The 15,078-nt window shown below is 41.2% G+C and overlaps 2 protein-coding genes across 4 annotated transcripts in view; one reads left to right on the top strand and one right to left on the bottom strand.

The window, feature by feature from the left end:
• The window catches only part of LOC119723720, a 53,357-nt gene extending 50,733 nt beyond the window's left edge, over positions 1-2,624 (bottom strand). For 2 of the 3 annotated variants that reach the window (XM_038194520.1, XM_038194522.1), the window contains exon 1: positions 2,064-2,216. The gene's annotated coding sequence lies outside the window, so the exon portion shown is untranslated. Of the gene's footprint in view, positions 1-2,063; positions 2,217-2,315 lie in introns of those variants that run through there. The other variant, XM_038194521.1, reaches the window with a different exon arrangement.
• Positions 2,625-4,532: 1,908 nt separating this feature from the next.
• Positions 4,533-14,865, top strand: LOC119723719 (dTDP-D-glucose 4,6-dehydratase-like). Its single transcript, XM_038194519.1, has 10 exons — positions 4,533-4,795; positions 9,140-9,206; positions 10,022-10,090; positions 10,479-10,569; positions 11,377-11,522; positions 12,117-12,319; positions 12,908-13,073; positions 13,375-13,436; positions 13,813-13,910; positions 14,261-14,865. Exons 1-10 carry the CDS (start codon positions 4,728-4,730, stop codon positions 14,380-14,382), a joined length of 1,092 nt encoding a protein of 363 aa, XP_038050447.1. The 5' UTR covers positions 4,533-4,727; the 3' UTR covers positions 14,383-14,865.
• Positions 14,866-15,078: the final 213 nt, after the last annotated feature.

Genomic DNA, 15,078 nt, shown 5'->3' with positions numbered 1-15,078 from the left:
TAGAGGAATTCACATCAACGCAGTATCAGTATGGGAAATCAATAATGAAGAGACACCTGGAGCCTGGGGCTTAGCGCAGTAAAGTTTTGCTAAGCGACAACAGGTTACCGGCTAAAAATGTCATGTGATTGAAATCCCAAATGGCTGGTTCCCAGCTGAGTTTTGCTTAGTAGGAAAATTGGGTAAGCAATCTTTTCTGGCAGACAGTGTTGACAAAGCTAATAGAATACAGACGAGATAATGTAATGGGTGATGTATTACATGGAACACCCACAGAATGTTCGGGGAAAAGTACACACAATATTTCACATTCAAAAAAGGTATGAACTAGTGCAAATTATCCTTCCACAAATTGTTGGGCGAATTCAAGACCAAACAATTTAGCACTGTACCCCCCCCCCCCCCACACACACACACAATGCAAACTGTATTTGAGAAAATACCAATTTAATATATTTGAACTTGGTGGTAGTTTTCAGTGGTAATAAGGAAAAAGATTTAATTCCCATTCAGTGTAAAATTCAACTGCCAGTCTGCCCAAGGCACAATATTTGCTGCACCTGTGCGTGTATCGAGACTGAACGTTCTATAGCTGCCCGATAATGGATACAATCATTAAACTAGTGACAAAACCTTTACAGACCAAAGGTTAGTGAATGCGCTGGCACCTGTAGTGCGGGTCATTAAATATTCATTCTCCAGATCGGATGTGGGGGGTGAAGAAATCGGGGAAGGGGATAAAAGACCATTCAATAAACAGATGAGGTGCAAAAAAACGTGACAAATTTTCATCCATTAATACTTCCGAAGGATTAACAACAGTTTTAATAGCATTCTTCATCCAAAACATTTCTTCCAAATTTTTTGACCGTAAAATTCTGTCAAGGCCTAATTTCACAATGTATTTTTTGGCATCAAGTTGGCATTGTTGAAATGACGACCTGTGTTTTTCTCAAAACGGAAATTTGTGGAAATGTTCAGGCGACAGTCAAGTTTTGAGCTGTCATTGCCATTTTATGAGAAATGTATCTTAACCTCTGCTTTAAATGGCTATAAAATTGCCTTCTTCATACTGAATAAATGGTTGAAAATCTCTCCCAGATGAGAAGCCAGATAGGTGATGGGATTGTGGGCTATAGCAAGCATGGCATTTGGCACATAGTCAAGAGTATGTCGAGAAAAAGATATTTGGCTATAGCCCAGACCACATTTATCCTTTCAAAAAATATAGGGCATAGGTAGAAAAACAAGCAATATGGCAGCCATTGTAAAAAAAGACTGAAATTTGCTTGTTATTCTTCCTTTAAATTTCAAAGGACAAATGAAATGAAATGGGTGATGCCCTATATCCAGATATTAAGACAAACTCTGATTCTGTGCCAAATGCCATGCTTGTATCATCAAAGGCACAAAAAAAGCCTGGGAATTTTCTTAGGAAATACCTTAGACTTTGTACACAATAGCGGAAGTGGCGTGAGGTTGCAACATTTTCCCCCAAAACATTCCCCAAAATATTTCCCCTACCTGCCCCGGCCGGCCACTTAGCAGGCGCGGATCCAGAGGTCGAGGGGGTCAAAAAAAAAACCAGCTGTCAAAAAAAAAAAAAATTATCATACCGGCCAATTCATAAAAAATAAGTCAACCCCCCCCCCCCTGTGACACCCCCCAAAAAATTATACTGGTATAATGTCCTCCTGTTCAAAATACGGTACACCATTTTGTAATCTAGTGTTAATAGGCCTAATCGTCGAATTTGAACAGCACCCCCTATTGAAATATGGTACCAGTTCTCTCCCCCCCCCCCCACCCCCCCCCCCCCCCCCCCCCCCCCCAGTTTTTGATTTGACGGAGGCCAAGTGTCCGGAGAAAAAAACCCGTGTACATTTTCAGATTTATTTGCTGATGAAACCCCCCCCCCCCTTCCCCCTGCGAAAATTCCTGGATCCGCCCCTGTTTAGCTAAATATATGGGAGGTTAGGAACAGTTATTGTTTGTCAAAAATCATGGATTGACATTCGACTGGACCACTGAATTTCCCACTTTAAAAACAGACAAAAGTTTACCCGAGGCTGATGTGCAACAAGAGTGTCCCCTGTCCCGCCCTCTCGAAGTTTTCCGGGCCAACATGTCCCTTTCGAGGCCCACACCGAAAAATCATGCACCGTGATGCACGAGTCACGCACGCGAGTACATCCGGCACCAAACAAAATGGCGCTTACCCGACACTCGCGACAACTTCATTCTTTGAAGTTTGAAAAGTCATTGGATTGATTAAACTGAAAACCCACAGTCAGCGCTTTAATTCCCCGACTCACCGTTTCTCGTCCAAGTTCGCAGTTCCACCATTTTTCACCGATCAATTCATTCTACTTCTGAAAAAACAGCAGATACTCGCTGGTAGTGGTAGTGAACTTGCAGTTTTAAACCCAGCCACGTTTTATTCAGAACATAAATAATCGACTGCATACTGTCTGTTTTCTTTTTTCAGCTCCGGCGACGGGATACAAACGCGACAATAGGTACTGGGGATAAACCTGTTTTCACCCAAATAACCTTGGTTGGTGACAAATTGTACTATTCAGGAATTCAGAAAAAAAATCAGTTGTCGTCAGTCCTCAACAGGCTGTTTATTCTTCAATTTTTTTAACATAATACTATGATGTAAACATTAATTGAAGGCACCTCCCCAAACAACCCCCCCCCCCCCAAAAAAAAGGGTGGGGGCGGGTCAGAGAAAAAGAAAAAAATAACAAAACAACCAAACAACACAATGAAACAGGATCACAGTGGCAAATAAATATAAATAAAATTAATAAATAAAAAAAACAAGCAAATGAATATAAAAAATAACACAACTTAAGGCCTAATTTAAAATAAACCGATCAGTTGTTTATTTTTATTAAACGTTTGATTCATCACTTGTATAAGAACTGTTCTTCCCGGGGGCTGAGGTCAACTTCGGATCGGGGGCGGGGGCGGGGGGGGGGGCACCCTCCCCCCGCCAAAAAAAACCCCACCAATTTTTTAGTTGTAAGTGACGTTGCCAAAAAAAAAAAGGCAGCCACAGCGTATATCAGCATCTTTTGCTAAAAGAAAAAATAGTTAGTGCTTCGCGCTCACTAGTGCTGATCAATGTCTTAATCCCTGCCCACTTTGAGAAGCAAGTTGCGCCCTTTTTAGTAAGTCGCCGAGAAACAACTGACAACCGCAATGACTGAGTGAAACATTCTCGCTCTGAAGCGAGGCCGAGGGTAGCATAAAAATTGCGACACAGTGAAGCATGAATTTAGGTTTTATGAAATACGGACTCATTGGTGGCATGCGCATGCTCATGCATACATAATTAGGAGAGGGACCGGTCACGTGAGAGAAAAAGAGTCCGATTTTCATAGAGTCTGATTTTCATATGACAACGGCACCAATGCCGGCTGAAGAGTCCTAGTGCCCCCCCCCCCCCTTGCTTTTCATATTAACTCTGTGGCGGAACATTTTTGGACCCACTTTTTCGGGGAAAAAAAAAAAAGTTTTGCCCTTCCCCCCAAAAATGTTCTGGATCCGCCCTTGACTTTGGATAGTAAAGCAAAGTAAAATACATAGGCCTAACAACCCCCCCCCCCAAAAAAAAAAACCACACGAAAACAGAAAAGATTATATTACAAATAAAGAAACAAACAATGCAAATTAAATTGTTAAATACCACAAAGAACGGTTGAGTACGCCCAAATAGAAAAAAATAATACATTTGAAAGTACATTTTCCCCCACTATATACAGGTAGGCCTACGGCTGAAAAAAGAACAACCCATAACTTAATATAAGGCCTATTTCACAACTTGGAAACTTTAACTAAAATATCAATTATAAAAGACAGATAAAAGAGGGGAAAGAATCAGTGGCGTATCAGGGGGGGGGGGGGGGGGGGGGAATTCCCCCGGCGAGATCATTGTGCCATAGGAAACTAAATGCCAACACCTTTAGCCGAAATTTCTGCAAAATCAAGCCGCTGCGAAGAGCGCCACCTATGCGATAAGGCCCTGAATCGTTTGCATTGAAGGGCGCTATATAGCGCCGCCAATAGTCAGATGCTTTCCAACCACAACATATTACAATTTCGAGAAAGCAGAACATCCATGCACAAACATTTGATCACGACCCCCTTTTTTCGCTTTATAACGCTTTAATTTGCAAAAATCATTCAATGATTGGTCGTTGGAAATCACGTACATTTCTTGATTTCTTCGAAATGAAAGCAAGCCAGACAGAATAATGCGCGATATTTTATACAAGTACGGCTTTTTGATACTTGAACCCGGTATGTTACTTCCTGGATAAACGCAAATGATGCTGAGTACATTTGAATCAAAGCATCCTGGTTGGATATAACAAAGTGCGTATAGGTACCGGTATGTTTATTTTGTCATCCACTGCACATGACGTTTTCATTATGAATATTAACTCCCACGAGATATTTGGAATTCTACCAGCACTTGTTGCAAAATCCGGAAGTGTCTCCTACCCAGCATTCTTAAATAAATCAGCGTGTGTTAGAATTTTTCCTCAGTTGACCGAAAAAAAAGCTGGTATATCAAACAGTGCTCGGGAAGTCATCGCTTGAGAGGACGGAGCAATCTGCGTGAAAGGCGGGCCTGTGACAGTCGACCGAATTTGTGCCTGTTTTCTGCGAGATATTTTTTTTGGCGACGATTTTTTTTTTTTTTTAGAACAAGCATGTCGGCCGAGTTTGAAGGCAGCATCTACAGCAAGAGGATCTTGCTGACGGGCGGGGCTGGTTTCATGTAAGTTTAGCTTTGGTCGTTTTTTTTTTTAAATTGAACAATTCTTTTATCATGATTCATCAGAATGATGCTGCATATAGATCAATAAAAAGAAACAACCACCACCAAAAACAAAAACTATCCGTTCAGATTTAAAAAGTAAATCTTAAAAAGCTATACTTACAGGTATAGTCAATTTTGTGCGAGTTTGATTAGTTTGCAGAATAATGCATGACTTTTGTTTTTAAGATTTTAAAAAGAACGTTTTGTCCGATCCGGACCATTTTGTTAAAGCTGATTAAACGATAATTCCAAGCCAGTTCAATAGCGATCAACACGCTTATTAGAGATTAAGACGGGAAATTCACCACATCATCAACTTTTTCATTTTTACACTTCTTCGCGAATTAATTATGGCTGGAATCGGCGTACTGTGGGAGGTTTTGAGTATAAATCAACACAAAAATTAACTTAGGTTTAGAATGCACGGAAGCGAATGTGATTCAGAAATCTTTTTTGGAGATTTCAAAGATTTCTTTAAGGTTGGAATTGGTAGCTTTGCGTTGTCAGTCAGCTCCATAGATTTGCTCGAAGCCAGCCACTGGCAACATTTTGTGTCCTTGGGCAAGCTGCTTTACTCCACTTGTCTCGCTCCACCCAGTCGTATAAAACGGGTACCAGCATAAGTTAGTAACATGCGATGGGTTTTTACTTCGTTTAAAGTTTTTTCAATCGCGTTTTGTTTAATCTAACATCCCTATCATGTTTCTTGTAACGTCTATGTAATGTTCTCGCCTGAGAAAAACAACGCAAACAACTCAGTATATGCAAGTTTATTTGACACGACCATAGAAGGACGGCAACGCTCTGGTCTGACGAGATCAGGAACGTGTTTCGTGTATTGAATCTCGGTCTGTCAATACGGATAATTACATCGTTTTTCTCCATCGAGTACCAGTACCTCTTTTGAAAAATTCTCTTCGATAAAATGCTTTTCGTCGGATGGACTACGTCGCATTATCTACAACCGTACAACCATATAGCCGTATATAGGAAGCGGTACGACAGGTACGGCTATAGCCGTACTGATAATAATATAATGGCCATACTGCGTGGGGTTCAGGGCCCTCAAGCAGGCCCCGAACCCCGCTCCATTTTGTTTTGTTTTGGAAAATATATACCATTGGAATATTATCTGAGAATATTGATTGGTAAGTTTCTGCAGGCAGTCAATTTGATTATTCAGTTACGTATATATTCTCTATAATTGTCAATAAATTGCCCTTTTTGTTCAATTTTCACGGGCCATTACTTAACAAAAGAAGAGTTCGGATAAAACTGTTTGATAAAACTGAAAGCAAATGTGTTAAATTAGATATAAACATAAAAAAATGAAAGCGAAAGATGAAATTCAGTGAAAATCGTTACAAAGCTAATTTTAGACATTGAAAAAAGCAAAGACAAACAATAACAATTGAGTTTCGATTTTAACAATAAACTGAAAATAATAATATTTATGCAAAGGAACTTCAAAACCTGTATTCTAACAATAATCTACAGTTATTAACTCACTATTTTTAAGAATGTACAGTTAACTGTAAATTCTTCAAAAAAATATACGCTTTACTGAATAGAGTGACGTCACAAGCAGCCGAAAATCGGGGAGGGGCAACCCCCCCAGCTCTGGATTTTTTTCATAGAATTTCCTGAAAACAAATGCGACCCCCCCCCCTGCTCCGACACCAATTTTTTTTTTACTGGTAATAATGTCCGCCTTTGCACAAAATACGGACAGAGCCAGCTTGGGTATTATGTACACTATTCTGTGATATAGTGTTAATAATCGTCGGATTTGAACAGTGCCCCCATTTAAAGTATGGCACGAGCCCCCCCCCCCCTCCCACCTATTGATTTTCGGAGGCCAAGTGTCCGGAAAAAACCCTCCTGTCCACATTTCAGATTTGTTTGCCGATGAACAACCCCCCGTGCAAAAATTCATGGATCCGCCCCTGAGAAGAGTAGTTTAATTAGAAAAACAGAGCCGCTGGCTGGCCTTGCCAAACATTATCTATATTCCAGTTTAATTTGTTATCAAAGATAGGCCTACTTGTACTCAGTAACATTTTCCACTTGTTCATTTCTTATACCAGATCCAGCATTATGCTTTTTTTTTATAACGAAAGTCAAAAATAAGTTCTTTTGTTTTGGGTACGTTTAGAATAAGAAGATTGTCATCGCACCATTGAACAAATTGTTCTATTCAGTTTTGTAAAAAAACTCATCATTTTGAAGCAGTGTAGTCGAGTACTTTTTTCCGAGTACGAGTACGAGTACTTGTACCTCCGAGCACAAGTACAGGTCTCAGAGTACGAGTACTCGTACTTCCGAGTACGATACGAGTACAGTACGAGTACTTCTATTTCCGAATACGGCCATACCGCAAATGGTTCATTGTGCGTAATTGACCCAGGCCCAGTCAGACCGATGTACAGACCCACTCATCGCTATAGCTGTTAAATGTGTTTGCCGGGCGTGCACAGAGGGAAATCGGGAAACTTCGATTTTGTCCGAAAGGCAATCAACCATTTCAAACTGAAAGTTTCGATAAACTAAGGTCGTGGTAAGTCAAGCTATACAATTTTTTTTGAGTACTGCTATTCGAGTACGCCACTTTGATGATCGAGTATACAATTTCGACATGTCGAGTACGAGCACTTTGCTGCCCGAGTAGGAGAACCATCATTTCGAGTACGAGTACTTTGACATTCGGGTACTTGTACAACACCGATTTTGAAGGATTAAAGCCAGTCAATGATGTATCGTCAGCGTATTTCACAATATAAAGAAAAGTTCGCGTGTTGCAACGGTATATGACTGTTGTAAAGTGAGGAAAGAACCGGCGTTAGACAGAAAAGTACAAATGCCCATATTCTGTTGTCTATTTAGAAGAATGTGTGGCTGCATTGAATTAAACAGCCGAGGAAAAGTCGATAAATAATGATCTCACATATAGCTCCAGGATTGTCCAGATGTTCATAGACATTAAATACAGGTGTCGCAACCGCGTCATCAACACCCTCGCTTGGTGCACTATGCTGATAAGGATCAGCAAACATTTTGCTGTACGTTTGCCAGATGCCGTTGATGATGGTCTCATAACACTTCATACTACCTCGCTATCCGCACTTCGGCCTTATACATGAGATTGCACCGTTCACCGGAACATATCATCACATTTTGAGAGCACCTATTGTAATAAGGCTACAGTAATTTAATTGCACATACAGGGAGGCACGGCTGGGTTCCCCGGTGCATTTTTCGTGACCCGTATAGGGCGTATTCCAACCTCGTTCCAATGGGTACGAGATCTTGCTGCGCCATGTTGTTTCCCATCATGCCTTGCGCGATCTCAACCCCTGGAATTGTGTAATTTAAATGTGCCGAAATATGACACATTATAATTAGGCTGCAGTTTATCCGTTTACGTGCCGACGCCATCTTTAAAATGTTGAAAGTTGTGTTTTTGAAGAATCAATCCCTACAAACATAAGGTTAGGACGTTTCGTTATTTAGCAAAGATTTTTATTAAAAGTACGTACCCCTTTCGTCTCTTTACAACCGAAGATACAGGGTTTTTTTAGTGAAGGAACGCACATGCGCCCATGGAGTCGAGGCTGGGCGTATTCGAAACCCCGTTCTCTTATGACCCACGAACAGTTTTCTCGGATTGCTGATTACAAACGGGTGTGTGTGTGGAGTGTAGACTGTTTCCCGGTCCCCCTAAAAATAAGGGGACCGGTAGCTACAATCCTGGCCAAATCTTGCTGGGTCCCCAACCCCCGGCCCCCACTCAACGTTGTCTCTCATTGCGCGGCGTGTGCTCCATCAGCTGGAGAGAACAACATTGACCCGGGGAGCGGGAGAGTGGGTGACGTGACCGTGGCAGGCTCAGGAAGTGTCCCAACCATTTTGGCCGGGATTGTAGTTCCCATTTAAAACCATCGATTTTAAAACTTTCAAGCATTTCAACTACATAGGTTTTAAATACTGAACAGTAATGCCTCTCTATATTGCTATGTGCCAGACACACTTTCGATTTCAGCAAAAATCGAAGCTCATAAATGCCCGAATCATCAAACATGATATTTATTAATGGCGATCTAAGGAACTCGCGTATTTGATTTGAATCAATAACCTAGTTCTGGTTGATTTTAACATTCACTCTGTATGTGGCCCATTTTCTTATGATATGGAAGAACACTATAATTTCCACGTGGCATATATCCCAGGCACGGGAGAAACGCTCTCAATGCCGTAACTAACATTGTTTTTGTTGCTTCTCTTTCTATTTTGAAATCTCATCAGTGGCGGTCACGTGGTGTCTAACCTGGTGGAACGGTATCCCGATTATTACGTCGTAAACTACGATAAGGTAGGTTGAACCCGAGAGAAAGTTGTCCTCGTTCCCAACGCCCCATCCAAGGATGACGGTAATCACAACATCCCGTCCACAAATCTGGTGGAGGAAACGCAGACAAAAACCCCCAAATCAAAACAAAAAAACCCCAAAAAACACAAAAAACCACCAATCGAAAACTACCTCTTACTATGTAAGAAAAGGATTTGACTTTGTAATTCACGACTTTCATTTAGACGTAGTCGGGCGTCAATCGATTCTGAAAAGTGGGGGGGGGGGGGTGGATTGGATTCTCGATGCTCTGTGGTGTGATCTGAAGCAATTTCTTACCACTTTAACCAATAATTATCTTAGCAAAAGATAATAATTCAAACATAATTTTCGAGGTTTTCTCGGCTAAAGGCATAAGATACTTATTTGAACATCGTTTTCGAGGTTGGAGTAATTGAATTCTGAGCTACCGGCGTGGGGTTCGGGGCCCGTTTAAGAGCCCCGAAAAATGTTGGATTCTAAATGCTCTGTGGTGCTATCTGAGGCCATTTCTGACCACTTTAACCAATATTTTATAAGCAAAAGATACATTGTAGTACATAATAGGGCCCTGTAAATGAGACATGAGTTCAAAAATCTGGGGGGGGGGGGGGGGAACATTTGATATTGTGTCCCGCACCCTTCAAAAAGTGGGGGGGGGGGGGGGGGGACATGTCCCCCCTCCCCCCAGGATTGACGCCCATGTGCAGTGTTGATTTCGGTGACGGTAGACAATTTTTTAGATTTAAATATTGTATTCTTATAATTCAATCGACGGCTTGCCTTTTATGCTTCAACAGCTGGAATACTGCTCGTGTTTGAAGAACCTGGAGAAAATAGCAACAAAACCGAATTATAAATTCGTAAATGTAAGTGGTTCATTTTTTTTCACTGCAAATTAGTTTTATGTTCTGTGTCTTATCCAACTGTTTCTTGTCAAACCAGGAATCGGACAAAGTCACATTTGGCAGGAAAACATCTCCAAACCGAACAACTTTTTTGAAGGGAAAAGAAATTATTCTACGCAATATTTTGCACCAGTGCAATATTTCAAAAGTCATGTCTGAGAATGTTTAGAAGTAGTATTTGTACATTCAAACTGGTCTGAAAAAATGCTTTTAATATTTAACTTTCCACTTCCATCATTCATGTGCATACGCATTATATTACTGTACCAGCAAAAACAAAAAGGCTGGCGGAAAAATGTTCCAAATACTACCAGCATAAATTTGACGAACTACTTTTTATCTTACGTAGGGAGACATCTGTGACGAGGATAAGCTCCGTGAGGTGCTTCATCAGGAGCGCATTGATACAGTCTTGCATTTTGCTGCCCAGTCACACGTGGGTCAGTACACTATTCGGTTCGCCTGAACCAAACCATTCAACAGTAAAAAACAGTTTAAGATACAATTGTAAAATTACAAGCTAAACTATTTTCATTAATAATTTTAAACAAATGATAGCCAGAATTGTATTAACTTTTCATAATAGGCCTAGAGGTGTAGGGAATGTGTAGAGTTAAAGTTGGTAAATACGTGTTTTTTTCAAAAATTCGATTTCTTTTCCGAACGATATTTAAAGGAATGCAATGTTCTGTAACAAATATATATGCTTGTTTGTTTTGCAGGCCTTTATATAGATTCAAAAATTGGTTTTAAATGGTGTGTTCCAGTTCCGAAATTGCGCACACTATAACATTTACAACGAATTAGGAGCGTCCCGCTCTTAATTCAAAAGTTGAAATTAATTCATTGATTACTGTCTTGTCACGGACCGGTTTTTTTTCGTGCGATGTCTCATTGACAAGCTCATTACTACTGTAATACTAGAAAATTGTCAATTCAATTTGAAAATCTATTTTTTAAGGTGCCACAGTCAAAAGCACGTACACACCAACTTTAACGTTAGTCTTGCCGTGCTTTGAATTTTGCGAGAGTTCGACATCTTAAAAATTGGTGTCGAAAAGTACGCAATCTGCAACAGTCACAACAGGCCAAGTCTCGCAAAATAATTGGGTAACTTTTCACGACAAATCTGTCATTCTTTATCCGTCACATGCTTTGTTTCCTATTATCTGGCTAAACATTCACAGCAAACATTTCAAAATAACGATGCCAGAATCAGTGCATTTATGTATCTGCTTTGCCCACAGACAACTCGTTCCGCAGTGCTGACAACTTCACGCGGAGCAACGTTCAGGGTACCAGCACGCTGCTCGAGACGGCCAAACAGTACGGAGGTATCACACTGTTTCTACACGTCAGTACAGACGAGGTCTACGGTGGCAACAGTAAAGTGGTGAGCAGAAATGAAAATGGGTCCGTCCGTTTGGGGCCGGTTTCTTGCAGTCCCTTGAAAAGAACAGAAATTTGATAAGCGCCGAGGAACGTGCAAGAGGGCAGGGGGGGGGGGGGGGGGGGGGGGGGGGGGGGGGGACCATCTTCGTATGGTGGCGTTGTTCAAAGTTGACGATTACGCCGCAATCAGACAAGAGGGCGCTCTTCATGGCGGTACAATTGCCGACGATCACGCGACGTTCAACAAAAGGGTACTCGGGCAAACAAAATCTCTTTTGAAAACAAAAGGACTGTCGTGGAAAAAGGGCACCCGTTAAAAATATTGGGGGGGGGGGGAGGGGGGGGGTTAAATATCCCCTTACCCCCCACCCTCCCCCGCGGTGGCTACGACACTGTAATTATGCTTAGAGTCAGTACTTAATTACTACCAGTGGCGTGCAATGTGACTGCAGGATACACAGCAGACTTTTATTTGCATATATAGGCCTAAATCGGCTAAGATGTCGATGATTTTTTTACAAGTTGCATCCAAGGGTCAACCTTCCATTAACCCTTGATTTCTTTTTAACATTTTAACAATGGAATCTGAAAACAGGCCCTAACGGAGGAGGCACCCCTCAATCCCATGAACCCTTACTCCAAGTCCAAGGCCGAGGCGGAGATTATTGCCAAGTCTTACTGGGACAAGTACCGGTTTCCAGTCATCATCACGCGGGGCAATAACGTCTACGGCCCCCACCAGTTCCCCGAGAAGGTCGTGCCAAAGTTTATCGGACTGCTACTGAAAGGCAAAAAGTGGTAAGCTTTTCAAATAGGCAGTGGCAGCAATTGTCGGCACGTGTCAGCCTTACACATTATACTTGTTGGGAAGACCTTTGTTTCCCTTTTTAAAAAAAAATTGACCTGTACATAATCAAATAAGTCTCTTTATTTTCTAAACTTTGTTGTCCAGGGGTCCCGTACTCGACAAGCTCTGCTTCCTACGGGTCCCTCCACTTCACTGTCCTTGTGTGTTTAGTATTTGTATTTCTGTGTTTGTCAATGCTGTATTTTTTGTTCTCTGCCTGTGAATGAAGTGGAAATAAATGAAGAAGAAGATAGCCTTTTGTTTCCCTTTGTTCCTATTGAAATCTCAAACTCCATAGCGTTTGCCTTACGAGGTAGATTGATTTCTAAAGACTTCCTTATGGATGATATTGTTCTATTGTTTTTTTCTACCCCATAAGGAACCCTGTACATAATCTTGACCATCGTACAGGACACAAGTAGCTTGACAGGAACGAACAAGGACAAAGTTGTCACAGTTCAGTGAATACTAGAGAAGTTCACAAAGCAAAACCGCCACAACGGCTCATTAATCTTCACTCTCTATCTTGGTTCCCTCAGCTGTATCCACGGTGACGGTACCTGCACCCGTAACTTCATGTACGTGCAGGACGCCGTGGAAGCCTACCTGACTGTGCTACATAAAGGCGAGGTAGGAGAGATCTACAACATTGGTACCGAGTTCCGTATATCCGTCAATGGAGTGGCCAACATTCTAACCCAAAAGGTGAGTAGAACTGGGCAATTTCGTATTCGCGTCAAAAGAGGGGGCTGAGGTGAGGTGGTCGTCGGTAACCTCTTTCACAAAGTTTTGTGACGAAGCAATAATATTGGTATAATGTACCAAACCTTTTATCCAGTGAGTGCTCAAAGTAATTAGAGGACACCAGCGCAGGGAAGGGGGTATTGGACGCGTGGTAGCGCTGTTCCGGTACACATAATTACATCTGCTGCCGCGTTTTGACCACTGTTGCTTTACCACTGACAGAAAATATGGTGTAACATAATATTTTGGTCCTTTGTTTTAGATTCTTGGGCACAAAAAGGATGAAGACGAACACGAGGGTCACATGGAGTTCGTACAAGACAGGTACAGATTAAAGGTTACGTTATCAAAAATGAATGGCAGCACTTTCTACACAAGCTTACCAAGCGCCCTCATCGGCCATTACCGCATACGGGCTTAAAAAGGTTATTGACTGTCATCGTTGTTGGAGTTGGCGCTGTTTTCATCTTGTACGAGTTTACGTTTATTGGCCAAAATAGACTTTAAAGTATTCTCGACGTTGCCAACTTTCTCGATACACTCATGAAATATTAACAGTAGCACTAAAAAGGTTTCTCACTACATTTCTCGTCATTTGTTAGCATCCATACGAACCTGAATATGGCCTACAATCTAAGTTCAGAACCTATCACTTGTGCACTTGCTTATTATCTTAATGAAGATTTTCCCTCTTTCCCAGGCCGCACAATGATAAAGACTATCCCATCGACTCATCCAAGCTGCGAAGTCTCGATTGGTGTCCCAAAATGCCCTGGGATAAAGGACTTGATATCACCAGTAAGTCAACCCTTAATTTTCTTGATTGATTCATTTTCTATGTTTGATTGGCTACAAAATTGTTTTCTTCCACATCCAGTCAAACAATATATGTTTCACGATAAATTGTTAGGGGACAAAATATACTTTCCCAAATCGATGCTAAATAGTGTATCTTTCAGTCACCGTAATAAAAAAAAAAATATTGAGACAATTTTCTATCACACTCTATATACCAACCTTGGACAAAATGATGAGATTTGCCCTATACGCCCGCTCTTTCTGCTTTAACACCGACGAACTTGTGTTGTGAACTATTATTAAAAAAAAACAAGAAGTAACGAAATTTGCATTTTTTTCACCCGGCACAGTCGAGTGGTACCGCCATAATTTCTCCAACTGGGGAGAACTGTCGGAGAGGGCGCTCGTTCCTTTCCCCGATGTCTTGGGTGAAACGACCAAAGAGAACGGCGAAGATCAACCGGAACTGTGATTGGAAAAAAGCTGAATGACGTCATAGAAATTGGAACGTTATTTTTTTTCGGGCTACAAGTTGCACTTGGGTCCATCCTTTGATGTTTAAAGACATTTTATCGTCAAAGACATTTTAATGTAACACGTTTCAGTCGTGCCACATCCAGGCAACTTGGACAAGAGGACAGTATTAGTGTTCTATAAGACTTATGAACAGGCGACAATCTAAAGAAGTCAGGAACACATTAATAATTGTGACGGTAAATTGTGTAAATGTTTGATTTGTAAAAATGGGTAACGTATTTATTGTATGACTGCCGTCAACATCACTATATATCTTACGATATCAAACAGATAAAAACTATCAGCAAGACTGATACCTGTAGGCGAAAGTATAATGAATTGTATGGGCTTTATTGTCCAAAATTGAATTTAGTAACCAAGGCGTTTGTTAAGAGGGTGCACGGGTTATAAACTATGTATGTAAGGCCAAAAAAAAAAATACTCGGTCTCTGGTCAGCGCGCGCGTCGATTTTAATCATGCGCGTCAACCTTTTTTTCCCTTCAAATTAACACGGAAGCTACAACAGCGCCCTCTATTGCCGCGCCTCTTCAAATTTTTGTACCAAGGAGCACCAAGGAATGGGAAAATTGCACCAAGGCAAATGATAAAGGGCACCAAGGCAAATTATTGAGGACACCAATGTATAATGAG

The sequence above is a fragment of the Patiria miniata genome, unplaced genomic scaffold (assembly GCF_015706575.1).
Source record: "Patiria miniata isolate m_02_andy unplaced genomic scaffold, ASM1570657v1 HiC_scaffold_17, whole genome shotgun sequence".
Classification (NCBI taxonomy): domain Eukaryota; kingdom Metazoa; phylum Echinodermata; class Asteroidea; order Valvatida; family Asterinidae; genus Patiria; species Patiria miniata.
Note: the sequence above shows the minus strand (reverse complement) of the source record. Positions and strands in the feature narration are given on the sequence as shown.

Coding starts and splice junctions, on each gene's coding strand:
- LOC119723719 (XM_038194519.1), top strand. CDS start 4,728: ATGTCGGCCGAGTTTGAAGGCAGCATCTACAGCAAGAGGATCTTGCTG. Junction 4,796..9,139: donor ACGGGCGGGGCTGGTTTCAT/GTAAGTTTAGCT, acceptor AAATCTCATCAG/TGGCGGTCACGTGGTGTCTA. Junction 12,320..12,907: donor CTACTGAAAGGCAAAAAGTG/GTAAGCTTTTCA, acceptor TGGTTCCCTCAG/CTGTATCCACGGTGACGGTA.